Source organism: Serinus canaria, chromosome 13, assembly GCF_022539315.1.
Source record: "Serinus canaria isolate serCan28SL12 chromosome 13, serCan2020, whole genome shotgun sequence".
Taxonomy (NCBI): Eukaryota; Metazoa; Chordata; class Aves; order Passeriformes; family Fringillidae; genus Serinus; species Serinus canaria.
The window spans coordinates 11,494,577-11,522,567 of NC_066327.1; the positions used below are offsets into that span (position 1 = coordinate 11,494,577).

General features: G+C 52.8%; 1 protein-coding gene across 2 annotated transcripts in view; it reads right to left on the bottom strand.

The window, feature by feature from the left end:
• Positions 1-27,991, bottom strand: part of FLT4 (fms related receptor tyrosine kinase 4) — a 57,895-nt gene that overhangs the window by 18,825 nt on the left and 11,079 nt on the right. For both annotated transcript variants that reach the window (XM_050979696.1, XM_050979695.1), the window contains exons 2-11: positions 17,592-17,688; positions 11,186-11,457; positions 7,436-7,548; positions 6,397-6,559; positions 6,019-6,158; positions 5,149-5,317; positions 4,476-4,593; positions 3,753-3,904; positions 2,922-3,084; positions 1,045-1,189 (exon numbers count right to left, since the gene is read on the bottom strand). In XM_050979696.1, coding sequence (XP_050835653.1) covers positions 1,045-1,189; positions 2,922-3,084; positions 3,753-3,904; positions 4,476-4,593; positions 5,149-5,317; positions 6,019-6,158; positions 6,397-6,559; positions 7,436-7,548; positions 11,186-11,457; positions 17,592-17,688 — 1,532 coding nt within the window. The remainder of the gene's footprint in view (positions 1-1,044; positions 1,190-2,921; positions 3,085-3,752; positions 3,905-4,475; positions 4,594-5,148; positions 5,318-6,018; positions 6,159-6,396; positions 6,560-7,435; positions 7,549-11,185; positions 11,458-17,591; positions 17,689-27,991) is intronic.

Here is a 27,991-nt window from a genome sequence, read left to right on the forward strand (position 1 = left end):
ATGGGGAAAATAGGGACAGATCAGAAAGGACCAATACAAATGTCACATCTGTAGTGGGGGCTTCTTACCCAAGAGTTCCTACCACCCCTGCTTGCATTCCTGGGGAACCTCAATCCCTCAACCTCCCCTCAGCTGCTCTGGGAGGAGAATCATCTGCCCTTGCCACCCTTTTGGCAGAGTGATGAACTCCCGGCCAGGCCAGGGGACGGGAAGTGCCTTTAGAGGTGTGTAGGAAAACAGGAAGTGACTTTCGGAAACAGGGGCCCATTTGTTTGTTCTGCATCCCTCTGTGAGCAGCTGGTGCCCGACACCAGTGGGGACAGGAACCTCGTCATGGCACAGACCTGACACTCGTGGCTACCCGGGACACAGAAAGAAGCAGGCAGAAAGCAGGACACACACTACAGTGAGGGAGAGATGTTCCTTCCAGAGAGGAAATGCTGTGATGGAGAAGTGGCTTTGTGGAGCACACATTGCTCCCACTCACAAAGCTGCAGCAGATGAATGCCAGCTTCTCCAAACCACCCTCACCCTACCAGGATGGGGATAGCTGGATGAAATGCCCCACCAGACACATGCACCTTCCCAAGGCCAGAGATTTCCTGGTCAGCTTGTGACTCCTGCTCTCTTGACCAGGATGCTTTGCAGGGCTTGGTTTTTACAGAACAGCTCATGCAGAATGCTCAAAAAGGGCCATGGGAGCCCCCACAGCACCTGTCCCATGTCTTCCCTAGCTGGATGCCCTGTTCAGTAGCAATCCATGAAATCCCTCCTGTGCAGCCAGCCCCAGTGGGGGCCTCTCTGGACACAGAGTAATTTCTCAAAGATGACAGCTCTCCCTCGCCCTGGGGCTGCCTGGTACTGTGGAGCCCCAGGGCTGGGAACTGCCACTGATGGTTTACTTTAGAAGCAGAGGTGTGAAGCCCTCCCCAAATCTGTCTCTGCCAGGCCCCTTTCCAGGCCACTTTTCCTGGCTGATTGCAAAGGAGTCCCGTCCCTGTCTCCAGCTCCCTGTCCCAGGATGGATTTGGGATGCAGCCTCACCTTGTTCCGCCCCTCCACGAACTCCACCCAGGTGTCAATGCTCTCGATGGGGTTCACGGCGTCCTGCTGTGACACATCTTTCCAGTCCTTGCACTCGGGCATCCGGTCCCGCTGATGGCGCCTTGCTGCCCGGTGCCTGCTGTTGCTAACCCAGGAGCCAGGGATGAGCAGGGGAAAGAGGAAAGAGACAGAGAGAAGGTCAGCTGGGTAAAAGACAGCAAAAGCAGCTTTGTGTCAGAGAACTGATGGCCCTGTCCTATAACTCTGCAAAATTTCAGGGTCTTTCAGTTACACAATTCTGATGTGCTTTGTAAGGGTGCCTTGCAACCACCAGTGAGGCAGAAATTTGTAGGTGTGAAAACTGAGGCAGGGAACAGATACAGGTGTCCTGCAGGCCTGGGGCTTCATCTTTCCTTGCTAAGAGTGGAAAAAGGCAGGGGTGATGTTGATTCATGTGTTCCATGGGCAATTCTTGATGTCATTTTGCTCAGCACCAAGGCCTTAAAACCCTGCTGGGACTGAGAGTCAGGGGTGTCACCAACTGGCTGGTGCTGGCCTGGAGAGCAGGTGGTGCAACACCCAAGGGCACAGCACCCAGGGGTGCTCCCACTGCCCCCAGTTCAACAAAAGCCAGGAGGGAGACCTCCCCAGGCAGAGGTGCTGCTGGTGTCTCACAGGGAATGATGGTACCTCTTCAAGCTGAGACAGGTGGGTGGGGAGAAGTGGCCAAATCTGTCAGGGACCTGGGATGCTGCAGCCTGCAGGGTGCTTTTGCAGCCTGCAGGTTGGGGTGGAAGGTGGGAGGGTCTGCCCAAAAGTGTGGGTTGGGATAGAAGGGAGAGGCTTTGGGTGACAGGGAAGCAGAGGGGAGCTGAGGTCCCAGGAGCTGTAGCAAAGGTGTGTGCTGGCAGTATGGGGCAGAGCACTTGGCGGGGCAAACACACTGGTGAGCTGTGTAAACAACAGGAAGCTAGAAAGAAGCCTCCTGCATCCTCTGGAGCCGTGCTAGGCAGAAATATGGTGGCCTTGGGAGACAGTGCTCATAATTCATGGGCCCCTCTGCTTCCTGAGAGGGCCACAGTGCACTTGCGTGCAATGGAAATCTCTGGCGTCCCTGGCTTGGCAAAAGCCTGCACAGAGCTGCAGGACCTGGCTTCCTCCAGGCACCCTGATGTCCTCCACCCTGGCTGTTCTGGCTACAACTCCCCAGCATTCCTTTTCCTTCTTCCAGTGAGGCTGTCATTAAAAATGCCACTGCAGCCCTGCCTGATGCTGCCTCAGCTTCCCAGGACACAGACAGGGGGCATGCACCCTTCCTGCCTGCCTATTGCCCTGCTGGCAAATCATCCCAGCAGCTGGCAGAGATCTGGCACTTCCCCAGGATTCAGCAATTCTTCCCCACAAGCAGAAGCTGCCTATGAGCACTTTTGCTTCCCAGGAGAAGAGAAAGGACAGAAAAATCACAGAGACCTCAGGGCAGGAATGGTGTGAGCCCCAGCTGCTGTCTTGGGGGTCTTACCAAGGGGCTGTGACAATTTCTCCTGCAATCTGCCTCAGTTTCCCCATTAGCACAGTGATCAGTGGTTTCATTGCAGGTGCTGTGAGGTGTGGATGGGCCATGGACATCCACTGACAGAGGCAGGTGGCTGAGGATGCAGAGGATGCTGTGGAAGCTGTTGGTGCCTGGGACCAGCCAGCCTGGGCAAAACTCCCACATAGACAACAAGTGTCTCCACTTTGCCTTCCCACAAGTGCCATGCTGTGGGTGGGACAGCAAAAGTGAGACACGGCTGGGGGCACAGCTGTGGTCACAAGAAGCCCATAACACCACGAGGGTGGCCTGACAAGACCCAAGTGTTGGAAGAAATGGCACTTACAGGCTGCGTCGGGAGAACATCCGACAGGGCATCCATGGCCTCCACTGCCACTGGATCACCTCTGGTGCTGGGATGCCATAGACAGTGCAGGTGAGAGCCTGGGGGCTCCTCTTGGAGTAGATGCTTGGGGAAGAGGCTTCCTTCTCATGGATGCGTGGAGGAACTGCAAGGATCAGAGTGACATTGTGAGCAGCTGCAGGCTCAGGCACTGCATCCCCAGGCCTGGCACAGACCTCCCCAGGCTGGTTCATGGACAGCCTGGGCACTACAGCTCTCTGGCTCTCAGGGCAACTCAGGCCTGCAAGGCACAGCAGGTCATACTTAAGCAGATTCAAGTGACAGAGTTTCTCCTTTTTGTGGTGAGTGGATCTGTCTGGAAGCTGCAGGGCTCAAAGCACTGGGCCACAGAGCCTCCTGGAGACACATCTCCAGGCAGCAGTGTCCTTCCAGCACTTTTTTAGTTGGCATCTGTTTCCTGCATGACTGGGACCAATTTCTGCTGTGGCAAAATTCCATAGGGGCTTCCCATGCAGAGGAACTACTCCAGATCAAGACTTTATCTGTGTGGCAGCTGCCCTGCTCTCAAGTCCACATCGGTCAGGGTCACCCTCAGCAGCATCTCCAGCTGCTATTGGGAAGTGGCTCCTGAGCAATGACATATCCTGCCCAAAGTCAGGAGGCCAGGAACAAAATTGTGCCGTGGGGGAGGAAGAGGTGATGTAGGTACCAACTGCTTTAGGATAGCAATGGGGACTTTGTCTTGGAGCAGCCCAAAGGCAGGGGCCATGGGCTCAACACTCTCCCCCCAGCTCCAGCCCAGCCCCCCCTTACCATTAACAATTAATTGGAGGCTGATGTGCTTCTCCAGCCCTGCCAGCCTGTTCCTCAGAACCAGCGTGTATGTCCCAGCATGCTGCTCCGACACATCCTTGATCTGCATTGAAGATTGAGATTGCTTGGGAATTAGCTTTCCATCCTTGTACCTGCAGGGAGGCAGAGAGAAAATGCAGCCATGGGGAGGAAGTGTCCCACTTGCAGCTGGTCCCCACAAGAGTGCAGCCAGGGTGCCCCTTGCTAGCACTGAGGACCTCTCTGGAGAGACCCCTGGGCCTTCCCTGGACCCAGGTTATGGGTCTGCACATTGTGTTGTGTGGATGTGTGTGGGGTTGGTGGTGTTGTAGCTCTGCCTGAGCAGTGAGTGGGTGCAAAGCTCCCATCTCCAGTAGGCTGTGATGGAAGTGCAGCGTGATGAGGTGCACAACCCATCCCACCACCTTGTTCCGCTGGGCAGCTGTGATTGCCACAGCAGAGGGACAAGAAGGACAGCTCCTGTGGGAACTCCACTTGGCCCTTCCAGCTGTGCAGAGCTGCCAAGCCAGGCTGTGCTGCTGAGAGTCAGGACATGGGAGAAATGGTCCCCATGGGTGGAAAAAAGTGACATTGTGACAATCTTGGTGACAGAGGGACTTAGCAAGGAAGCCAGGCTAGGCTTCCCCATTTGACAGAGGAAAGGAAGAAAGGAGAAGGTGGCTGAAGCTAAGAAAGGTGAGTTACCACTGGAAGTCTGGTGGAGGGTAAGCCACTACTTTCACTGGCAGCTTCACAGCTTCATCTCCTGCAGTGGCTTCTATCACTGGGCCCTTCCTCCACTCCACAGTGATGAAGGGCTTTTCTGCAAGGAAAAAAGGGACCATGGAGGAGAACTCAAAAAGTCAGGGTGTCAGAAAGGTCTGCTGCTCTCCACAGGGCCCAACAGCAAGGACCAAGGACATGGGGGTATCATGACAACGCAGCTGAGATCCTGGCAGCTCCTCTGTCTCCCTCTTGGGAACCATTGGGAATGCAGGAAGGCTGGGCTGCCCTGTGAATTTCTGCTGCCAAGAAACAAGCACCCAAAGCAGATGGTGCCTTGTGCACATGCAGCTGGTGCCCCTCAGGCCAACCATGCCACAGGGGCACTGCATTTGCCATAGAGCTGCAAGGTATGTATGTCCTGACATTCCACTGCATTTGGGCCAGTTTGGTGTTGGCATCTCTCTCCCTCCCTTTTGGGACCTTGCTGAATGTGACTCTGCTCCCAGCGTGGTGCTGGGGCTGGAGGAGGGCTGAGTTTCACTAAAGCAGAGTGGAGGGAGGTCCAGGAGCCACCCTGCCCAAACAGTGAGGGGTTGGCTCTGCTGCAGCTGGGCTCTGGCTGTGGCTCTGCGGGGCACTGGCAGTGCCATACCGTGCACAATGACATCGGTGCTCTCCTCCAGCATCTGGGCACCATTGGTGGCAGTGCATGTGTACTTCCCCAGGTCCTGCTGGCTGACATTGTGGAGGGTCAGGGTGCTGAAGAGCTCTGTGTATGTCTGCAGGGACCAACGCTTGGACTCGATCACTGCTCGCTGCATCTGTGGGAGATGACAGAGAGAAGGGGATGAAAGACAGAGAGAAGGGGATGAGGCTGTGTGGATGGTCCCTTCACAGCTGTGATTCCTAATGCTCAGTGCCTGCCTCTACCTGGATGGGTTTCTGCACAACTCACTGCCATCCTCAGGGATGGAAGGGCACATGTTCTGTGTACTGACTGCCTGAGGTTGGGCTCAGATCTTGGCAAGGTTTGCTCTTGTAACCCAGGAACCAGGATGGGAGGCCCATGAAGTGAGTGATGTTCTCAAGGGACTCCCCTGTCACACCATTCAAAAAAGCCAGAGGATACAACAGGGGGAAAACACAGTGGGGAAGGGATCACCTCGCAGGCTCTTGGTAACAAGGGCTCTATGATTAGAATAGTTCCTTTTAAAGCAATCACATTTGCTCTGGATTTGCACTGTTGAAAGTGAGGCCAGTGGTTTCTCAAGAACTCCAGAGCAATAACACCTTAGCAAGGAGGGAACTTTCTACCAGGAAAAGGGGTCTTCATTCTGTCTGTCTTCTGCTGCAGGAGAAAAAAATGGGAGAACACTCTGACCCAGATGTCCAGGGCACAGCATGGTTAGGAGTATGAAGCAGAGCCCTGCCAATGATGTGAAGAGGAGCAATGAAGGGTCAGGAGGGGGTGACTCAGAGGGTAACAGTTCAGTGCACAGGGAGCTGCTTGGCTTGCTGGTACCTGTTTGCCAGGGTAAGTCCAGTGGAAGTCGACACCAGCGTTGAACTCAGCCCCCACCGTGCAGTTCAAGACCAGCTTCTCCCCCACTAGCAGCTCCATGGCTTTCTTGGGATACAGTTGGATGTCATACAGCTGACTCCCTGACGCAGAAGAGGGAATAAAAAGAGATTTCTGATCTAGTTAACTCTTTGACTCAGACTCTGCAGTTACAGGAGGTTTGGGAATGACCTCCTGCTGCACGGTGTATCTCTGTCCAATACACAGTGGAAGCACCATGCAGAATCTGTGTAGCTAGAGAGGCCCATAACAATCCCATGAGCCATACTGATGGACTTCGAGCCACCCAAACTGCTCCCCTGAACCTTCCCAAATATTCACCTGCTATATGGATGATGAAGAAATTGGATTTGAAGACCTTCTTGTCGATTACAGTCTCACAGTGGACATACAATAAGTCCCGGATCAAGTGTGTGGGTACCTGCATTCCCTTCTTGTTGTCCCAGAAAGTGCTTTTCCCATCAGGGTGGATAAAGAAATTTTGCTGGAAAAATCAACATTTTGCCAACTGAAATCAGAGGGTAACAACATTCCCACTCCACCCCTCCCAGGCTTTATGCTGGCTCACACATCCCTTTTGTGGGAAGAAATGATGCAGCACCATGCTGTGCTGGCCTTCTGCCCTCTCCCTGCAAGGGTTTGCCATCTAGGAATTGTGGCCTCCCCTCTACCCCGAGGAGCTGCATCCTGCACCATGAGCCTCCCCGTCTGCAGAGTGGGCCAGAGACTTCCAGGAATGGAAATTTCTAGAGATAGCTAAGGAAACTGATGCTGATGTCCCAAACATCAGCCCCATCGGGATGAGTGCTGACCTTGGGTAGTGTCCTTCCCGGGCAAGGGAAAGGCCCCTGGCCCCCAGAGTGTCCCTGGAGGCCTTTGTACAATAGTAACACTCATCCTGGAAGGATGTATTTGCATTGTAAAAAAAAAAAAAAAAAAAAAAAAGGGGGGGGGGGGAAGGCAAAAGCAAACTGATAAGAGAGCTGTTTTTAGTCATGAGCCCCAGGGCTGCAGCCTCCTCCCTTGTGGGGATGCTGACCACCTAGAGGGTGTAGATCACAGAGATGAGGCAAACAGGGGATGCTGTGAAGAAATGGGTTTAAAACAAAGTTTTGTTTTGTTTCATAGAGCTCCAGGGAAGAGAAGCAAGGTTGGCAGGAAACCCGTGGGATCTGCCCAAGGGAACTGGACAACCAGCAAATAAAACGAGGAAGCCAGTGGCTTGTACTTTCCATGGAAAATGTATCCCATGCATTTTCCTTTCCTGGCAGTGCCTGTCATACTTCCACTCAGGCAATTACAAATGCAGAACAAATGCAATACATCTCAGTGCAGAGCCTCCCAGAAGCCAAGCTCTCACCGAGGTCAGTGTGACATTAAGGTCTGGGATGGACACGAGACATGGTACCCAAGTGTTCTCCTTCGTGCTGATGAGGAGGGTCTCTGGCTTGTTGATAAATGGCTGTTCAAAATCTGTAGAAAAGATACAAGGAGAAAAACTGCTAAAAAAGAAGAAAAAAACTGGGAAAAGGCAACAACCAGTAGAAAAGGAGGCTTTCTGAATTTCCTTAACACACCACAAGATTTTCAGAGGGAGTGGTGTTGAGCTGTTCAGCCCCATCTGCCACATGTGACAGTCAGAGGAGACACCTGGAGCTCGGGAATGCAAAGCCAGCCGGCTCCTCCGCACCAAACACGGTACCAGCACAGCGACACTCGTGTGACATTTGGGCAGAGCGGGAAATGACCTCCCCTTTCCTGGAGCCCTCAAGGTCTCTGCCTGAGCCTGACCCTTTGTGAAAGCAGTGCGTCGTGTCCTGGGCTCGGCGCCTGCCCAGCTGGTGGCTGGTCCCAGGGCTGGCGGGGCTGCGCTGCCCCGGTGCAGCGGCCGGCAGCGCGACCTTGCCGGGCGAGGAAGTGATCCGCAGCGCGCTGGAATGCAGATGTCATCCTGCAGCCATCCCGGCCGGCAGATAAACACACCAGCTGAGCTTTCCAGGGCTGCCACCCCACTGCCGCCCAACTGCTGCAAGCACAAATATTGACAGGAAGAGCAAAACCACCCAGAAATAGTCATTATGAAAGGACTTAGCGAGGCTGGGGATGTTACACCAAACTCTGTGCAGAGCAGTGACCCAGGCTCAGTAAATGGGATGAAGACAAAGTTGGAAGACACAAGGAATTGTGAGGCTGCTTGGTGGCCTCAGTGACAGATGATTTATTCTGTACTATCAGCCCCTGCCTGCCCTTTTCCACAGGTTTTATGCCTCACAGGATGCTCTGAGTAGAAACTGGTTCCTAGTGTCTTGATGCTGGTGTTGCCAGCATCTGTCCTCTGCCAATGTCCATCCAGCACATGGTCATGATTGGCTTTATTCATGGAAATTGTCCCCTGAGTGAAGGGGGCTTTGTAAGGGGGTGATGGGTCTCCATCTGGGAGACACTGGGCTGCCACAGAGTCCTGCTAGGGGAGATTTTGCACTTTTTGGTACACTGGAAATCAGACCAAAGGATCGCAGTGGCCTACATTTAGTTTTGTTCACTTGTGTTTCAGCTAAACAATTGATTTCAAGGGAGTGTAGCATGAGCACAACCATTTGTCCTGAGATTCCTTCCCTCTGATACCCAACCCATCTAAGGGGACAAGTCCAAGATGAATTTGGAAATTATCCTTACTTGGGGATTCTGTTGTTCAAATCACGTTGGGCCCAACCCAATCCAATCCAGTGCTCCCACTGTTAAGTGCATAAAACTTTAATTTTTAATCTGTAAAGCTGCTGCTTTAGTGATAGTCATGCTTCAAAGGCCTTACCTTTGTGTGAAGCACCTTTACTACAGTGCAGGTGAACCAACCCACACTCAAGAAACTGTATTGGTCACCTCTTAAAAAAACATAGATTGCCCAGAGAGTTCTTATCTTTATTTCCTGGGGTTTTTAGCTGCCAGGGGATTGCTGAGTTCTGAAACCACAGATTTGTTTCCCAGTGTGAAGATGTTCCTCATTCCTCTCCCAGACCCTGGGCATGTGAGAAGGAGGAGCTGCACAGCTGCCAGAGGTGAGAGACTATGAGGTCGCCTTCAAGCTCAGATGGCAGCCAAGAACTGATTTACTGGGCTGGTCCCACTGCCAATGAGCTTGTGATTCATGCACTAATTTCCCTCTCTGACAACATCACAAATTTCCTTAAGACTGCCTTAATGGGTTGGATGGGAATAATTTAGCATCTTCTTCATTAATACAGGCTAAGCTTTATGAGATGTGGGCTGTACATAGCCTGTCCGACCCTGATGAGGCATTCTGTGTCTACAGAGCTATCTGTAGTTGTAATAAAAGACTCACCTAACCAGACACATGGGAAGGAGACACATGCATGGAGAGTTCATTTGACCACTGAATTGCAGGTAAAATACAGAAGGACCCATTTTTCCAGGCAAGCACAGATATTCTGTTCCTGGCAATTTCACCAAACCCTTAACATGAGAAATGAGCTTGATGGATAAACCTGTGGTCTGACCATCCTGTCTCCAAACATCCCCAACACTTACATCAGCCCTTCCAAGCTCTCCAGGGACAGTCTCACATTGCAGCTCAGTTCAGCAGGAACAGGCTTTATCTGAATGTTCTGCAATGGCTGTGCTCACCATATGCCTGAATTTTCCTGACATGTCCCTTCTCTTGCCTGAAAGCCTGTCCTGTCTGGAAGGGCAGATTCTGAGGTTTTCTAGATGCTTGATAACTGTGAGAGAGGACAGCCTGACTGGACTGAGTATGAGCATGTGCTGTGCAGCCATGTGCACAGCAGTGCTGCGAGCTGTTGGCAGGATCTTCTGCACACACACTGTCCACAGGCACTGTGAGTCCCATGGGCCCTTGACAGTGTGGGATTTATTGCCCTTAACCTGCACCTTGTGCACTCTTTGGTAAACAGTAAAGCAGCTCCTGAGCTGCAGAGAGGCTGGAGGTGAGAGACAGTGGATCAGGGGCAAAGTGACATTTGTTGGTTCACAAAGAAAATCAGTTATTGCAAAAGCACTCCCTGCATGTAAGCTTGTGGGGTTGTACTCATTTTCAGTGTACTTCAGAAGCTCTCTGCCTCCATCCTGTTACAACCCCCTAGAGTGTCTGAGCGCCCCTGTCCAACTTACAGATGTGTGAAACCCAGGCAGGCTCTGTCCTGTTTTAGGGTGGGCAGCCTAGCCCACAGAAAGAGGAAGCAATTGCCCAAAGAGACTTCAATTCCTCTCCAACAGCTGCCCAGCTTTTCTGATGTGCCCCTGCATTTTTCTCTGTATAGCTGCAGAGGCTTTGCCCTGGGACTTCTGAAAAATGCATCTTATATGTCATGACCTGCCTGGCTCATGACAACTGCACCAACTAATAAATGGGGGCGGAAAGAGAAATAGCTCAGCCAACTGTTTCCAGGGGACAGAGTTCATTTATCTTGCTGGAGCCTGCTGTGAGCTGTGGGGGAGACAATGGAGGAAGAACCCCTGGGACACAGAGATGCTGAGTATTGGCCCTACAGCCACTTCCTAAGCTGAGGGTCCAGCCCCAAGCCTGGTGAACATCCCTCCTCTGCCAAAATACACCTCTTAACCCTGCCTGCACGGGCAGCCCTGCACAGTGTGGAGAGGAGCATCTGGATCTGTCACTGTGGAGCAGCTCTGGCCAGCAGCAGGTCTGGGAACAGGCTGCGCATGGACTGTTTGTACCACTCATCCTCTCCCTCTCAGTCTCAGCTTTATGAAACACTATATCACCCCTGGCCACCAGCACCTCAGGGAGCCCCAAGCTGCCCAGAAGATAACTCCTGTGCTTTTTTTAGTGCTGGAGCGTCTCTGAGCCCAGGCTCTCACTCCTTGAATTCCTGCATTCCAGCCCGGCTGGAGCGATGCCCTCGGGATGGGACATAATTGAATCCCAGGCGCTGCCGCCACAGACGGATATTGGTCCCCTGCAGTTGCAGGGAACCAGCCCTCAGCCCCCTCCCCAGGCTGCAGCAGCCACACTCTGCCCTGGGAGGCACACTGAGATGTTGAATCTTTCAGATATTATGTTTGTGCATTGGCTGCCCCCAGCGTGCAGGTGCACAGCAGCGGCAGCTCTTACCTCTCACAAACACGTAGGTGCTGACTGCTGTGGTGCCCTCGATTTTGGCATCAATGTACTTGTAGTAGCAGCGGTAGTAACCCGTGTGGTTCGCCTGCGCCTCCGGCAGCAGCAGCACTTTGCAGTAGGGCTTCGCGCCGGTCCCCTCGCAGTCTTCCTCTTGGATTGCCCGGTCGCTGCTGGGGGCTGCCAAGGCCACCAACTCAGTCTCCTCCTTCCCAGCAGGATCCACCTTGCCCCCTGGCCACGACCACTCCAAAGGGTGCTGGCCTCTAGACATGGGCAAAAAGCAGCATTAGCTTTGGGCTGAGCGTGGTGAAGGCGGTGGTTTTATTGCTCTGTGTGACTCTCTGCACACCTGCACGTGGCCCAGCCAGCCACCAGTCTGGGGCTGAGGCATGGAGGAATGGCCGTCCTCCAAGGGAAGAAACAGGCACAAGGAAATGGCAACCACATTTCCTAAGTGCTGGGCAAGCAAAAGCTCATCCCCTTCCCCAGGGCCACCTCTCTGGCCATGCTAAGCTGTAAGATATCAGCCCACTCACAAGCAGGCCCCTCTGTCCCATGGCACTGTCCTACTGGCATGAATGCCAGGACAGGGAAACACACAGGGCCCTGAGGGAAAGGTTCCATTTATTTTCAATTCCCTCTCATTATTAAAAGGGTCCAGAGCTATTAGGGAAACACATGGATGTGATGATTTCCCTTGGCTCAGTGTAGCTGCTGGCTGGGGCTCATTGTGTGATGAATGGAGTGGGAAGAAGAATGGGGGAAGGAGAGCAGACTGGAAAGAAAGCGAGAAAGAGAAATGCAGGAGGGAGTCAGGGATAAAAGACAGCAAGGGAAAACAAGAGGAGGCTCAGCTGACTGCCTTCTGGCCAGCTGCCAGCTGTTTCCTTTCAGCTGTGGGAGGGGGTTCCCCTTGCTCTGCACAGCACTCTGCAGCCCCTCAAAACCCCAGCTGGCCTGGGGCTGCCTCCCCTTCCCACTTCTGCAGAGACACTGGGCTGCAGACACCTCTCTGAAGGCATGACCACAAAGCCTGCTCACCAGCAGCCCAAAGACAGACAGAAAAGTCCAGGAACTCAAGAAAGTCCCAGACAGAACATGCACGTGTGTATTTAAATATAGCTGAGGATCTCCAGAGAGGGAGTTTGCATGTGCACACACGTGCCACCCTAGCTTGTTATAACTGCACTTGTTTACTACAAACAAAACAAGCTTTTATTCCACACTGGAAGTTTCCTTCTGTGAAATCAGAGCCCCTTTCAGAGGAAGGCCTAGCCCCCACTTGAAAGTTTGCCAAATAGCCGAAAGTCACTTAAGTACATGCAAAAAAAAAAGAAACTGGGGGGGGGTGGAAGAAGCCATCATAAGAGACAGCTGTGGGGTAAAAATGGCCTTTTGTCAGCACCATCAGCTCTGTGAGGGGAAACTGGGTTCATCTATTATGCAAGCTGGGAATAGACGTGTTGGCACACGCAGCTCCTCTGCCAGGGCAGCTCCGTGGGCAGATGTTTTTAAGCACAGGCAGACTGTGACCATCACTAGACAGCAAGGGACAGTGAGGAGGAAGAGAGACAAGGTGCCATTGGAGGGCACAGTGGCTCAGATGCAACAAGGACAGGATTTCTGTCCAAGCGTGGGGGAAAGACCTGCCCCTTTGTGTTTGTCTTCAGCAGCTGATTTATCTTCCCTGGATAGAGCAGACTTTGCTCTCTTCCAGCTCGCTGCAGATGAGTTTGGAGAGAGTGTGCTGCACTCTTCCCGTGTTGCCAAGCACAAGGGCTCTAGAGGCAGTGACAAGTCCCTGGGGACAGCCACACAGCCCCTTACCTAGCTCAAACTTCTGCTTTCACTAAAAATGCTATCAGTGCCTGAGGCAGAACTGTAAGTACAGCTCTGGCAGCTTGTGCTCATGAAGCAGAGGCAAGCTTCTCCCAAGTACCAGAGTCTCATGAACACTTCAATAAAAATAAGAGCTGAATTTTGAGTTTTTCCCATCCTATTCACGCAAACAGAAAGTAGCAGTGAAACTGATCACCAAACCAGGAACACCTGGTGGCCTCTGCCACAGCTGTCCCACAGCCCCACTGCACTGGCACAGACCATGGGGCTGTCCCTGCCTTCAGCCCAGAGCTGAGAGCTTCAGACCAGGCATTTTTGGCACTCCACTTGCAGGAGGGTAATTGTGAAAGTCTCCAGCGTTTCCGCTTTCTGTTTGTTTACCCACTGGGATTTTCACACATTATCAGATCCACTTGTTCCATTAACCATCCAGGCCTGCAGTAGCTGAGTGACACATATTTATATAAACATGGATGGGCCAGTGCACACAGACATGCCAACCAGCCCGTGGGCAGCTCAGCCCAGGCATTCCTTTCAGATGTGCTTTCATTTCCTTTCATATGTCCTTAGGCTTGGGGGGGACACAGAGGGTGTGGGCCTTACTGTGAGCCCTAGTTTGTGTCACTGGTGTGTTAAGAGGAGCAGAAGAAGGCAGGAATGAGGGCAGGCCAGGGTCACGTGGATTTATTTCTGAATCTACCCCCTGCATTTGGGGAAGGGTCCAAGTAGAAGTTTTGGACAGTTCCTTCTCTCCTATCTGTTACCTTCCAAGATTTATTCCCAAGTTGTTTTCTTTCAGCCTGGTGGTAATTTGCCTCTTGGCAATGGAGCCTGCTGATGCCAGCTGGAAAAAAATGCACTGTAGTCTTCTCCACAGCTGTTTTCCTCAATCTTTTCAGGATAGATGCACTTCAAGGGAGATGTTGCAGATGGCACCCCTCTTCTTCAATCCTCTTTGAAACTCCCATGCGTGGTATGATGGGCAAAGCTGGTTGTGGTTTTGTGGCTTAGCTGGGATAAACCAAATTCCCCTCAGCACCATGGAGGATGTTCACAGCAGCCAAACACATGTAGGAGAGAGCAGCAGGTGTTGTGTGTTCCTGAACACTGCTCTGGAGCAGTAGTTGTGGGGCTTCACATAATCCTCAGACTCCTTCAGCACTGCCACAGTGCTCATTTCCTCCACAGGAGCCAAGAGGGCTCCGGGGTCAAATATTTCCTCTCTGCCACAGACGAGTTTGTACATCTGTGAATCAGCTCTGGGAACAGGTCACTGGGCAGCAAAGGACATCCTTGCCCTTCTTTTTCTTGGTTTGCTGCCCACCTGTGAGCCCAGCACCTGCAGGATGGGATGGGATGGGATGGGATGGGATGGGATGGGATGGGATGGATGGATGGGATGGGATGGGATGGGATGGGATGGGATGGGATGGCTGGGATGGGATGGTGGATGGGATGGGCTGGGATGGGATGGGCTGGGATTGGATGGGCTGGGATGGATGGGATGTGTGGATGGATGGATGGTGGGCTGGGATGGGCTGTGGCTGGGCTGGGATGCTGGGATGGGTGGACTGGGCTGGTGATGGGATGGGCTGGGTGGCTGGGATGGGACTGGGCTGGGATGGGCTGGGCATGGGCTGGGATGGGCTGGTGGGCTGGGATGGGCTGGTGCTGGGATGGGATGGGATGGGATGGGATGGGATGGGATGGGATGGGATGGGATGGGATGGGATGGGATGGGATGGGATGGGATGGGATGGGATGGGATGGCACAGCCAGGACCAAGTTGATCCCTCCAGAGGTTTCTGCTGTTGTGCAGCTGACTCCTGTGGGATTTGCTCCAATGCTCATGAGCTGTAACAGCACAAGCTCTCTGCTTTCCCCCCACGCAGGCTGCTGAGGGCATGAATGCAGAGATTCACAATATTCTTTCCTTCCTTCTAGGAATGGGAGCTAATAAAAGCTGCACTGTCCATTTGGGCATCAGCCCCTTCCCCCTGTTCTGCCACATGCTTGGATCAAAACATCCCTGGGGCTTTCAGCCAGCCCTGGCACAATCTCTATTTTGGGGAATGCTCCTGCACTGGTCCCCTGCTCTGTCTAAGCCTCTCAAGGCTGCCTTGTGCTGGGTGACAAGGGAACAGGACTGCACGTGATGGCATTTGCAAAAGCAGAGCCCCAGCATCTGGTGGCTCCTTGTGTGTGTGTTGTGCCTTTGTGTATCTGTTAAGCATGCCCAGCTCCAGAGGCATTGCTTCCCCGTGGCCTGGCACGGGCTCTGGTCACCAGTGAGGCTTGGTGGGCTGTGGAGCAGGAGCAGGGCAGCAGAGCTGGGGGTGTCTGAGATCCAGGCTGCTGCGAGGGAGCCTGAGAGCACAGTTGGCTGCATGGCTCTCACGCTCGGTGGGTGAAGCTTGAAAGGTCTCCAGGGAGTCTCACATGGGGGTTTTGAGCTCATCTTTCTGCTGAAGCACTGCTTCAAGCAAGCCTGTACTCCTGGCTCCAGGGCAGCTCAAAGAGCAGCCAGAGGACATTGCTCTCAAGGGAAGACCAGGGTCAAACTGAAGTCACCTCCAACACGATGCTCAGCAGGAAATCCCTGAATCCTGGATTTGATTTTGTATTTGTTTCTGCCCTACCCTGCCCTACCACCTTCTCCTTTGCCTGTTCTCTTGGTGGTCTGCATGTTTTTCCCTTCAATTCCCATTAACACAAGCCAGGTCTTCCCAGGGTGGGCCATGGTCCAGAGAAGAGGTTGGAGAAGCAGCTGGGTGTAATTAGAGATCCAGGGACCAGGAAAGATTTACTCTTCATTTAAATGAATAAGTGTCTTGCAGTCAAAGTCCTTTCCTCAAGACAGACAAACACAGGACTGAGAGCTCAGAAGGTAAAGAGGAATGCTCTGAGCCATGCAGGAGATACTGAGACTTATCTATGTGCAGATGGTGTGAAGGACACTGCACAGCCCCAAGGAGCACATCTGCACAGCCCCAAGGAGCAGGATGCAGGGGCAAGGAGCAGCCAAAGAGCAATATGGGCAGAAGGTATGTGGGTTTTAGTGCTCTTTGCAGATGGTCCTGGGCTCTTCAGATGGCCAGTTCAGTCTTTCACAGCTGCAGAAGACACCTTCTTTTACCACACCTCTAACTTCAGCATGTCCTTTAAACTTGGCTCAATCTACAGACAACAGTCTTGAAAGTGCTTTCTGTGTCCCTTTCTGGGCCCCTACTGAGAAAGGGTCTGTCCTGATTCTAAGCTCATTCAGAATATTCTCACTGAGTCTCACCTCTTCCAAGGTTTTAATAGAGAGTGTCAGTTCCCACATCCCTCTGTGGGGAAAAGTACCACAGCAGAGTACTGGAATCCCCAAACTCCCTTCTCTTCCTCTATGCTCCCACAGTGGCTCTGTGGCTGACCACAGCCTCCCAGGAAAGTCATGGACAGATCTCCAACTCACACATTTCCTCCATCTCAGCACTCGTGATGGCTCCTCAAGTCACCGGATGAAAACAAGCCCACAACCACTCAGATTCCCAGACTGAGTGAAAGCAGTTCAGTAATTAATATCAACAACCTTTCCTCTGTCCTTCTCCCTTGGTTATGAACCGATTCACAAAGGAAAAGCAATGCCATCTGTTCCAGGAAAAGTTAAATATGTTTGTGACAAGACATGAACACAATGCCAGCCAAGTGTTTGCAGTAATTGCTCTGTGGTTATATATAACACTGAGAAACACCCATCTGAGGCCCACGCTGAATTTAGATCCCCACTGGACCCAGCAGTCAGATCCCAAGCATGGATCTGTTTTCAGCTGCTGAAGGGAAACTCCAGGAAAATTGACCTTGGGCAATTCTCCCACTTGTTTATGGCAGTTTTTTTGTGCTTTCTGAGACAGGAGACAGTCAGAAAACATGCACAGCCAAGTGTCCCAGCACAGATAAATCAGTTCAGACACACGACCTTCTCAGAGCCATGTGCCCAAAACAACCAGAGATTCTCCAGCTCCTCTCACAGCTATTCACCTGGCCTGGCTGGGGCTTCTTTTCACCCACATATATAAAGGGAGAGCATTAAATCCCTTCTTCCTAAAAAAACTGGAGGCCTCTCATAGCCACCACTATCTGCAGCCTTGCCTTCTCCCATGGATATTTCTCAGTGTCTCCCAAATGTCCCACTAGATTTAGAAACCAGAACTTCAATCTCAGTGGCCCCAGTGAGGTGACAATAAGCAACGTCAGAGAAAGACAAGGAGAGTCAGGAAGATCAGTTTCCCTGAAGAGCTTACAGCAAAGCTATCAAATCACACAAAATGTTTCTTTATCTTTCTTCTTCTCTGAAAGACTAGAGCAGAGGTTATCACTGAATCCTCTGAGATGTCTTTTGCTTCTTTTTCAATTAATTAGATGAATTCACACTTGGGGGATGTGGAAGGTTTGTAGTCAGACATGCTAATTTGCTGGAGTACTGCAGCCCTGGTGTCCCTGGTGGGCTCTCCTTGCCTGGACCTCCAACCCTCACCAGGTAAGAGTAGACAGAGCCACACTTGCTGGTGCCTACCTGCAGGTGATGGTCAGCGTGTCCTTGGCGTTGATGACGTGCTCCTCCTCGGTGATGCTCAGAGTAGGAGGGGTCATAGAATAGCTGCTCACCAGATCTGTGGAGAGAAAGGAGAGAGGTGATGATGCAGGGATCCCCAAGCCTGGGCCCAGCTCTGTGGGCAGCAGGTATCCTGGTGCCACAAGCCCAGAGAGGGGCAGAGGCTCCTGAAGCCAACATCTCCTTGGGTCTGCTCCCACAGGGTAGCTAATGCTGGCTCAGTGGGACACAAGAGATTTACCTGCAGCCCTCCTGGCTCCAGTGAGCAGCTCTTGGGCCAGGGCCAGACAGTCCCTGTGTTTTGATAGACATTCTAACACAGATGAGAGCCAGAAAAAGAATGGAAGACCAGAAATTGGGGAATTCTACTGAAGTCATTCCTCACCAGGTGAATGATACTGGGCTTGCTTGGACTGGGGCTCTGAAATGATCCCCTCTGCTAACCAGAGGGAGTCTGGCAGGAGATTTTTCCATACACATGTAGCTTTCTGTAGTCAGGGGGACAATCAGGGATGCCCAGATGCCACAAATGTGTTTGTACTGAGATGCTCCCCGGAGCAAGGAGGCATTCATGGAATGCCCTTCTCCTGTGGTGCACTCTCAGTCACCTGCCTAGGACCAACCTTAGTGGATTGCAGCAGCCCCCTTCCCTGTACCACCGGACAGGCATTCCAGGAGTGAAATTATCCAGGCTCAGGGACAGGCAGTTAAACATTATCATGCTCTTCTTCCACCTTTTTACAGGGAGAGTCCCACTTTTTGTGTGTTTGCATCTCTGGCATGCCAGACACGCACCCTAAGTGAGCTCCTCATTGACAAAACATCTCGAAGTACTGGTTACCCTCAGAGACTACTGGTGTTTTTTATCAGCACAGGGTTGCCAACTGTCATTACTTCATGATCTTTATCTTAAAACTCCAGCTTCTGGAGATGTGAGATAATTCAAAAGAATTCTTGTTGACTGCAAAAACAAGCAAACTAACCAGAAATAGAGAGGGGGAAAAATGTTATGGAATGTGAGGCTGTGACTCAGGTAGGTGCTAAATGCTAAGGAAGAAAAGAATGCAAAAATATGCTGCTAGCTTGACTTTCTTCAAAAACATGAAGTTTTCTGCAACTGTGTTCTGTGTATGTCTGTTTCCTTCCCTTGTCACATTTAAACCCAGGTATCAGAGAGACCTGGCAGGGCTGGAGATGTCTCAGGGATGTGGTGTCTCCACGTGTTTCACAAGCAACTGTAACACCTTTCTTTCAGAACCTGAGGACTACAGGTTGAGAGCCTCAGGATGAGAGGAAATGGTCTTAGGTTGCACTGGGGTGGGGGGGGGAGAGTAGTATTGGGTATTAGGAAAAAATTCTACACTTAAAAGACAGTCAGGCGTTGGAACAGGCTTCCCAGGTAGAGCCACCATCCCTGGAAGTGTCCAAAAGACATGTGGATGTGGCACTTGGGGACCTGATTTAGTGGTGAACACAGTGGTGCTGGCTTAGTGGCTGGACCTGATGATCTTAGAAGTCTTATCCAACTTTAATCACCCAATGATTCTAGGAATGTTTCTCTATGGGGAACCCTGGCCCAGGAGACAACAAATGCCCACCAGCTTCTCAGCCACAGGGGCAGCATGGGGATCCAGGCTGGTGGAGAAGCCAGAGTGCCACCAGGAGAGGCTGCTGGGGGGACAGGGTAGTGAGGGACGTGCGGAGTGGCACCGCCAGCCCTGCCAGCCGGCCTGCCGGCCTCCTTCTCCCTAATTGTTCTCCACTTCCTTCCCGCCTGCGCCGGCTCTGAGCTGGTGTCCCCATGGCTGCCCCCATGGCAACAGCAGGGTGACAGCCATCTCCCCCCGGAGCTGGTGTCCCCATGGCTGCCCCCATGGCAACAGCAGGGTGACAGCCATCTCCCCCCATCATCTCCTGCCTTCCCTCCACTTGCCCACATGAAGGAGTGTCAGCCCAGGGGCAGTCCTGGCCACCTCCTGTGGGCATGTCCCGCTGCCACAGCCTGTCCTACAGACACCTCTCCCTCAACAGCAGCAGCAGCAGCCATCACTTGTCACTCAACACACGGGTCCCTGTGGTCCCTGGGCTGCGTGGTGCTCGGCCACCATGGAGGACACCCTGCCATGTGCCTCAAACCTCCCCTTCCCCTAAGGAGGGGACGTCAGATGTCACACAGAAAAAATGTGCCCTGGGGCTGTGAAAATAAATGACCACATTTTTTGTAAAATCCCTTCAAAATGTAACAAGATTTATTAAAAAAAGGAGGCGGGGGAAGGAATCTGTCTGCTAAGCTGCATTTCCTATTAATGCCGGACACACTTATCCCAGTGCAAACACTGCTCTCCAGATGGCCACAGCTCCCCTGTCCATCGTCCCAGGGAGCAGCTGGGGGTGCCTGTACCCCCACAGTGCTCAGTCCAAGATGCAGAAGATAATGGCTTGCACAGGGCTGGCTGGGGATAACAAACCCTCTCATCCTGTCTGTGCTCTGAGGCAGCAAGCAGAAAGGTAATCCCCAAAACTCTGGAATGGCCAGCTCCAGGGCTGCAGCAGACACTGAATTAAATCTTAAAACTGGCATGGTCCCTCTCCTTGAACCACTAAAGAAGTGCCAAGGTGGCAGAAGTCTCTTGGCTGATGATGTGCCCCACTGCTGGGGCTGGGGGGAACAGGATGATGGCAGAAATAACCCCCTGCCTCCCTTCACGTGCTGCCTGGTGACCTGTTAGCAAACAACACCAGGGGGTGGAGGGGAAGAAAGGAAAAGTACGATCTGTGCAGGTTGGGGCTGTGGGATTCCTGCAGATGCATCCTGTCCATGGCCCTCCGTGAGTACAACAGGAAAAGGAACCACTGCTCCCTCCGAAAGCACCGTGGTGTAGGGCTGGGGACTCTCCTGCTGCTGGCAGCACTGCTGGGCCAGCTCTCCTGGCCATCCAGCTTCTTCACTGGCCCTGGATTGCTGGGAACTTTGGGGACTCCCTGCACTGGCTCACACTGGGGATCCACTACTCACGCTGATGCCTGGCATCTCGGGATGCCGATGCCCAGAGCCACCTGTGGCATCCAGGACAGGCAAAGGGATGCACAGACCCATTCCCAGCCTGCAAAATCATCTTCAAAGACATCAGCTTTCCCTGCAAAAATTCTCTATCACTCTGTGCTTGCCAGATGGATCCACCCCATGGCTGGCCTTGCCCTTTCCCTCCCCGAGGGAGCGTGTGCCCTGCCGTGGCTCTCTCCTGTGTTTTGTTCTCCCCAGCACTGAATTTGGTGCTGGGTTTGGCCATAAAATCTCTGCTAACCGACACACAGATGGTTTGTGTCTCTGGCAAATCCCAGAGTGCGAGGGAGATGTCTCCAGAGCATGGAGTGTCTCCTCTCCTCTGAGTCCCTCCTTCCCCACCTCCAACCCCTGTGATGCTTTATCTCCCTAGCCCTCCAAGCAGCTCCCTCTTTCTCCTGCACACCCAATTGTGCCCTTGCACAGGGAAAGCATTAATGTAATTAAAAAGGCATGCAGCAGCTCTGGCTTTGTTTTTTCAAGATGGTTGCAGCTTTTTTCAAGCAAGTTGGCAGCAGGATATTAAAATAAACAGAGGGGGATTGATGGGATGCGGTGAGAGGAAGCAGGATCCCACAGCCAGTCACACCTTGTCTATTTCCAGAGAAGCACATTTCCCAGCAGTTTTCTTTGCCTTGATCTTGCAGTGCATGGCTCTGAAAGGGGCCAGGCTGCACTGAGGGCCTTCTCCTTATCACTAATGGCTGCTTCATTTTCAGGCCCCTCTACCTCTCTCTGTACCCTGGCACCACTGCTGCTCTCAGTTGCATCCTGCATCCAGGGCTCTCTGCCTTGTGGGGAAGCCATGTTCACCCTGGAAAGTGCTATCCACCCCAGGGCATCTTGCAGCCTGACCTCTTCTCGCCACCCTTGGGGATGTGGGAAAGTCCAGCATGGGGTCTGGTTTTGCCTTGCAATGGCTGCAGATGCTAAATCCCTGCAGAGCAGCATCAGTGCCAGAGCCAGCACTGCCACAGCGTGCCGTGGCTTTGGGAACAGAACAAAGGCTGTGTGAGGGACAAGGTACAGCAAGGTATGGTGCAGTATGGCACAGCACAGCTCCTGCTCTCCATCTGCTTCCACTCACAGGAAGCCCTGCACCGGATCCTCCCCAAGCCCCCCCACACCACCTCAGCCCCTCTCTGCTTCCCCTTCCCTCCCTCTCTGCTGAGTCGGCCCTGCTGACTGATTAACGGGGCCTTTCCGGACAGGGATTTTGTTCACACTCTGTCCTTCTCGCTGACTTCCTTCCCCAGCACTGCCCTGCTTCACTCTGCTCACAGCCATCACATGGCCCCAGCTCACCGGCCCAGCTCACACTCCTGCCACCACACCTTGGGGTCCTGTGACAAGAGCTGCAAGATAACATGCACAAAACAAAGCTGCTCTGGGTGAGGCCTGTCTGTCTGCACCTTGCCCAGCCCAACCTGCCCACCCCAGTGCTGTACTGGGGCAAGAGATAGGCTGGAAGGGAAAAAAGAGTGTCCTTTCCCCCAGCAAAGCTCCCCTGACCCTACTGTTGCCTCACCTTTACTTTGCTGTTTTCAGACAAAAACTCCCAGTCAATGAACATCTGTCCAAGAGAGCAATGCAGGAACTCAAGATTTGGACACTTTCTAAAAAGGAAAATTTTGTTTGCGCCAGTTACTATGTGAGCAAACTCTGCTTCTGAACAACCAACAGTAAAATTCTGGTCCCTCTCTGGCCAAGAGGGACTGTTCAAAAGAGCAGCAGTAGCTAGCACGGGGGCAGAGGGAGGAGAAGCTTTGCTCTGCTCTTTCTGCAGACTTCTCCTGCATTCCAGGCTGGACTTGTTTGAATTAGCAGCATTTTCTGGCAAAACTGCATGTGCCCCACGGGAACTAACTCCAGCACCTCAGGTGCCATTTCTCCCCAGCTCCAGTTAGAATTCCCCACTTGCCCTGTGCTGGTACAACTCACTGCCCATTCCCACTGCCCTCCTGTGCTGGAGGACCTATGGCTGCCCACAGACATGCGGGAAGTCCACGTGCTGGAGGCAGAGCCAGGCCAAATTCCCACCTACAGGGCTGAAGTTCCCCCATAGAGAGACTTGTTCTCATGCACGGGGCAAGCATCCAACTGTGGCTTGGAGCGGCAAAGCGCGAGTGTCACGTCACACAAGGAGCAGGCAGCTGGCAGAGCAGCAGGGGAATTTGAAGTAGGGCTGTCAGCTCCTCCTCTTCCTCCTCCCAGTGCTCTCCAGCAGGGAGGAAGGCTTGTTTTGCAGAGAGGTGAGATATCACACGAGGCTGAGAAATAAATGTCAGGCTCCAGCCGATGTAGGGATGAAACACCAGGTGTCTTTTCTCCAAACTCACAGTGGGCAAAGTGAGCCCCAAACAATGGTGGGAACTGACACCAAAATAGAGCAGATTCTGCCCAGCAGCCTGTGCCCGAGGACTGCCAGGGCAGGGGGACAGCCCCCCAGGCCCACAGTGAAGATGGGAAGAAAACAGTGATGGAAACAGGCAAACAAATGAAAAAAGATAATGATAAAAAACTGAAAATCACCCCAAAACTATGCATGTGCACAAAGACAAAGAGAGCAGACCCCTTCTTTTATGGGTTGATGGAAGATGTTCCCTGTCCCAAAAGTCAGAGTTGACCCTCAGTTCAGACCTGCCTCAGAAGGGTTAAACAGGAGGGCTGTGCTTCTCAGAGCAGGACCAGCCCCTCTGATCCCACAGCACCATGACAGTCCCACACAGCTGAACCCACACACCAGGGGCTCACTCAGGCCTTGGGCAGCTCCTTTCCCTTCTCACTGTGGGCAGTGCCAATGGCAAGGCATTGGTCCTTTGCTCTGCAAATATTTGTCCATGGACCTCAAAGTCCTGCAACAACACTAAATCAAAGTGGGGTGGATTTGTATCCTTCTGAGTTTGTGGGGATGTTCCCAAAGCATCAGATGTTCCATTGCTTCAATTAGGACATGTCTCCTTTCTCAGGGGACAGAAAGGAAAAATAATTGTAGAAACTCAGTCAATACAAACACAGAGGTGACCATCATTAAAGGGTGTCTGATCCTTCCTGTCCACCACCAGTAGTGTGAGACATCATCTTTGCCCCCAAACACCTGTGGGCCAGTTGGTGTGTGGAGGTGGGAGCCCCCTGAGCAGGAACAAACAGGAGGGCTGAGGAAGGGGACACCAGAGCTGGTGAAAATGTTTTACTTTTAGCACCAGACTTAGAGATACCCTAAGCATCACTGTGTCTGCAGTGATGCCAGGTGAGGAGGAAGGACATTTCCAAACAGACAAGGCATTTGGGGACTGAAGGAACAGGGCTCTCCTCCAGCTCAGCACCTGCAACCAGGGGAGACCCCAGCCAAAGCATCCCTGCCTGGCAGCCAAGTGGGGAGTGGGATGAGGTGGGCAGAGAAAAAAGCAGCACATTACATGACAGCAGCATGGTCACAACACCAGCAGAAGCCACAGCCAGAGCAGCATTACCCTGAGGCTGGGCATTCCACCCTGCTTCCCCAGCCCCTGGCACTCCACAGCTGCACACCCAGTGCCTGTGGTTCTCAGTGCATGCACCCCAACAGGTCTCTTTAGCCTCTCATGGCTGATAAACTTTAATTAATTGGTTCTTTTCTGGTATCTTGTAACCACCTGCACTGACGAGTAATGAGGCAAAAAAAGGCACAAGGTCTCTAGGCTCCTTCAACACTTCATCTTCTACGCTGGGCATCCATCAGGGAAGAGAAATAGAACAGCTCAAAAGCAGAAACCACTTTCAAGAGAGAGGGGCCGTCCTGAGGAGCAGTTACCCGTGTATCCCTGGTCCCTTGGTGCCTCCAGGCAGGGATTTATATCAGGGTATTTCCGAGACAGCTGCCCCGGGCGGCGGAGCACGGCTACACACAGTGCCTGACCATGCTCTCACCTGGTTTTGGACTCTGCTCTGCCCCAGGGTCCTGCCACCACGTCATCCCACAGCATCCCAAAGCGGGGTCAGCGAGCGCCTGTCTGGGAGCGTTTATCTGTCTGCCGCTCTCCCTCGGCAGGAAGCACTATCTCACCATCGCCCTGCTTGCTCCAGCCCGGTTTCCTGCTCCATCCTGCCAGGTTTACCCTGCTTTTTCCTCCTCCCCTCCCCCTGCCCCACGGCTGTCAGGCCATGTTTGCATTTCTGTCTCCTGCCGTCTTTCCTCTCGCTGCCCGTGCCCCCCCGCGCTCGCTCCCTGCTCCATCCTCCCCGAGAGGCTCCGTCCTGAGCCAAACTTAGCCCGTGTCAGGTAGCCACATGTCCGGCCGGGGGCAGCGGGTCAGCCGGGGCCACCCTGCAGACCTCCTCCAGGATCTCTGCTGTCAGCAGCCTGCCCGGGCCCCAGGGGAGCGCCTGTTCGCTGCCCTCGCTCCAGCGAGGGATGCTCCGGCACATCAGAGGGATGGTTTCCCCTCGGTGGCCGCCGGCCCACCCTTTCTGCTGCGGGCCAGGGCTGGCCAGACGCTGCTTTGTTTGGTCCTCCATTCCCTGGATCGCTGCGCGTTTGTTGGCTGCCTGCTCCTGCCCGGAGAATCCTTTTCCTGCCTTTGAGATAGAGGATGCTCGAGCCATCTGTGTGTTTTATTTCCTTGTAGAAACTAACAAGCCAAGGATTGCTTCCTCTCCCTGACATTTCAGAGGGCAGCTCCGGCTCAGCGGGATGCGCAGGGAGGGGAGGGGGAGCCCAGCGCCTTCAGACAGGAACAGGACCTATTCTGTCCGCAGGATTCACTCCCTAAGGGGCAGAAATCCTCAGACCTACCCAAACGCCTGTGGCAGCTCCCACTCAGCCACCGCCGTGGCTCTGCAGGAGCGCTGGGCGAGCTGTCCTGCTTTGCATACATAACCAGCCCTCTTCCAGTGGCCCCTATTAACTGCACGGCTAAACCCTTGCAAAACTCAATTAAAATTATCCTCCCACATCTTAAGGACTGTCAGGTTGCTTCTCTTCCTGTTTTAATTTACTTCTTTCAAAATCTCACCCTGCTAACATTCTCTGCCCCAGCAGGGTGTGATTAACGTGGTGTAGAAGGAGCAGAGGGATCAGATGGCTTTAGGGGACTGAGATCAGCAATTAACACCGTTCATTACATCTCTGACTTGAAGGGATGCAAAGGATGGTCCATACCTTGTGTGAAACGAGTGTTGGTCCAAGTCCACTGCTTGGCATAAGGTATTGCCAGCACAAATGCATGGCCAGGATGGGCTAAGGACATCCCCTGGGGGCCCTGGGGGTCTGGGATCTCTGGGCAAATCCCTGGTACTGCTGCTCCCTCCAGTTCATCTCTTTGGCATTGCTCAGGAGTTGCCTGACCATTGCAGGTTAATTCCACCCCGTGACTATCCAGGTGTAACCCCAGGGGCTTTGCTGAGCTGAGGTGCCTCTGGCAGCAGTGGGAACAAATCCATGGAGACCTAAGGACACATCTTTGGCCATTGAGAAGGAATGGCAGCCCACCAGTGATTAAAGGGAAATGATGGAATGAAATTACAATCCACTGCTTCTTACACTGTACCTGTGGAGTTACTAGGCAGATGACCAAGTACCTCTTCATGCAACTCAGGGAAATTGTGGATTTTTCCACTGTGGGATACCCACAGAGAGATTCCCAAAGAGAGATAAGCTCCCAGAAGACAAGTCACTACCAGCTCTTACACCCCACGATCCAGGTGGCACATCCAGGTCCAGGAGTCTCTAAACCACCCACTGCCACGACAGAGTGGGTACATCCAGGATCTTCCTGCCCATGCCAGGGCAGCATCCCCTTTCCCAGAGCTCCAGGTGCCCATGCTGGGGCTGCTGGCAGTCCAGGCAAAGCCAAGACCAGTTTCATCCCCTGGGCAGAGGCTTCTACCCACAGCACCTGGACTTTGCTGCATGAACACAAAGGGAAAAGCCTGAGAAACAGTGGAGAGAGACCTTTAGATTCAACATCATCAACTACAGCTCCATCATGAGCCATTTCCAGAGGCTCAGTGAACTCCTGCTGAAGCAAACTGCAGGTGTGCTGTTGGGGGAAGATGGAGTTCAAGCCATGTGAGGCCCCAGCATCCAACTCTCTTTGGGAGATGGGGAGGCAGAGGCAGCTGACCGGGAAGTCAGACAGAGCCCGAGGGTCGGCACTGAGCACAGAGAGAAAAGGGCAGTAGCATTTGGAAAGAAAAAAACAAGTCACAGGTTTGCTTTTTCCTTGATGTGTGTGGGCTTAATTGCTGGCCTTTGAAGTTTAACTCTTCCTAAGACTGTTGGCTTCTGGACAGACTGAGCAGGACACTGAAAAAAACCTGTATGCCACTCAAGGCAGGTTTCCTCCATGTGAGCAAAGCCTGGGGTGCCCTGCCTGCCTCCTGCCCAGTCTGCTGTGCCAGACTGACTGTGCTGGGCTTCTTCAGGGGTCTGCAAGCCCTGCAGCTGTGCTAGGAGACAACGTACCAAGTGGGAAAGACCTGCTCTTCCATCTTCATGTCCCTGGAGTCTGCATCCAGATGTTTGCTACTTAGCTGTGAACTGAAATCAACTCAGAGCCCTCAAACCAAACAGCTGCCCTGGAGCTGGCAGTGCCTGTCCTCTGCAGCACAACCTACCCTCAAGCTGATCTGCAGCTGTGAGGCGCAAGAGAAGCTGATTGATAAACAGGGTAAGTGGGGAAAAAATAGTTTTGCAATTAGATAATTATCTTGGCCTTGGAAAACCTGCATTCAACTCCCCATCTGCTCTAGGCTCCCTGGAAGGCTGTCATACATCTTCCATGTACCTCCATCCCTGCCTGAACCACCGAGGGAAGGGCAGAAGAAACTGGGTTGCTCTGGCTTGGAAAAATGTATACTGGTGCAAGAAAGGAGGAATCCTTATTCCTTCTAATTAAAGGTACACAGGGAACAAAGAAAATTAATTTAGCCCAGAGTCAATGCAACATGAAAAAGCTACATTAGATGAGGATGGGCGTAGAAAGTAGGAAGCGCAAGCAAAATGCAGGAGGAATTTAAACTTCCTGATTATCAAAGAGGGGGCTTCAAGTACTGAATATAATCTAAAAATAATAATAATAAAGCAAAGGAAAGAGTGATCAGGAGCATAGAGAGAGCTGCTGCCTGGGGAGCACGAGCCCTACTCCCTGTGCAGCCTCTCCGTGCACACCTGCACACGCACACATGAGCATCGGCACGACCCTGGGTGGGGTGGGCACGAGGAGGGCCAGGAAGATCACAGGCACTCTTCAAAGGAGAATTAGTCATCAGAGGTAGAAGCAGAGGAAGGAAGGCTCAGGTACGAGGTCAGACACAA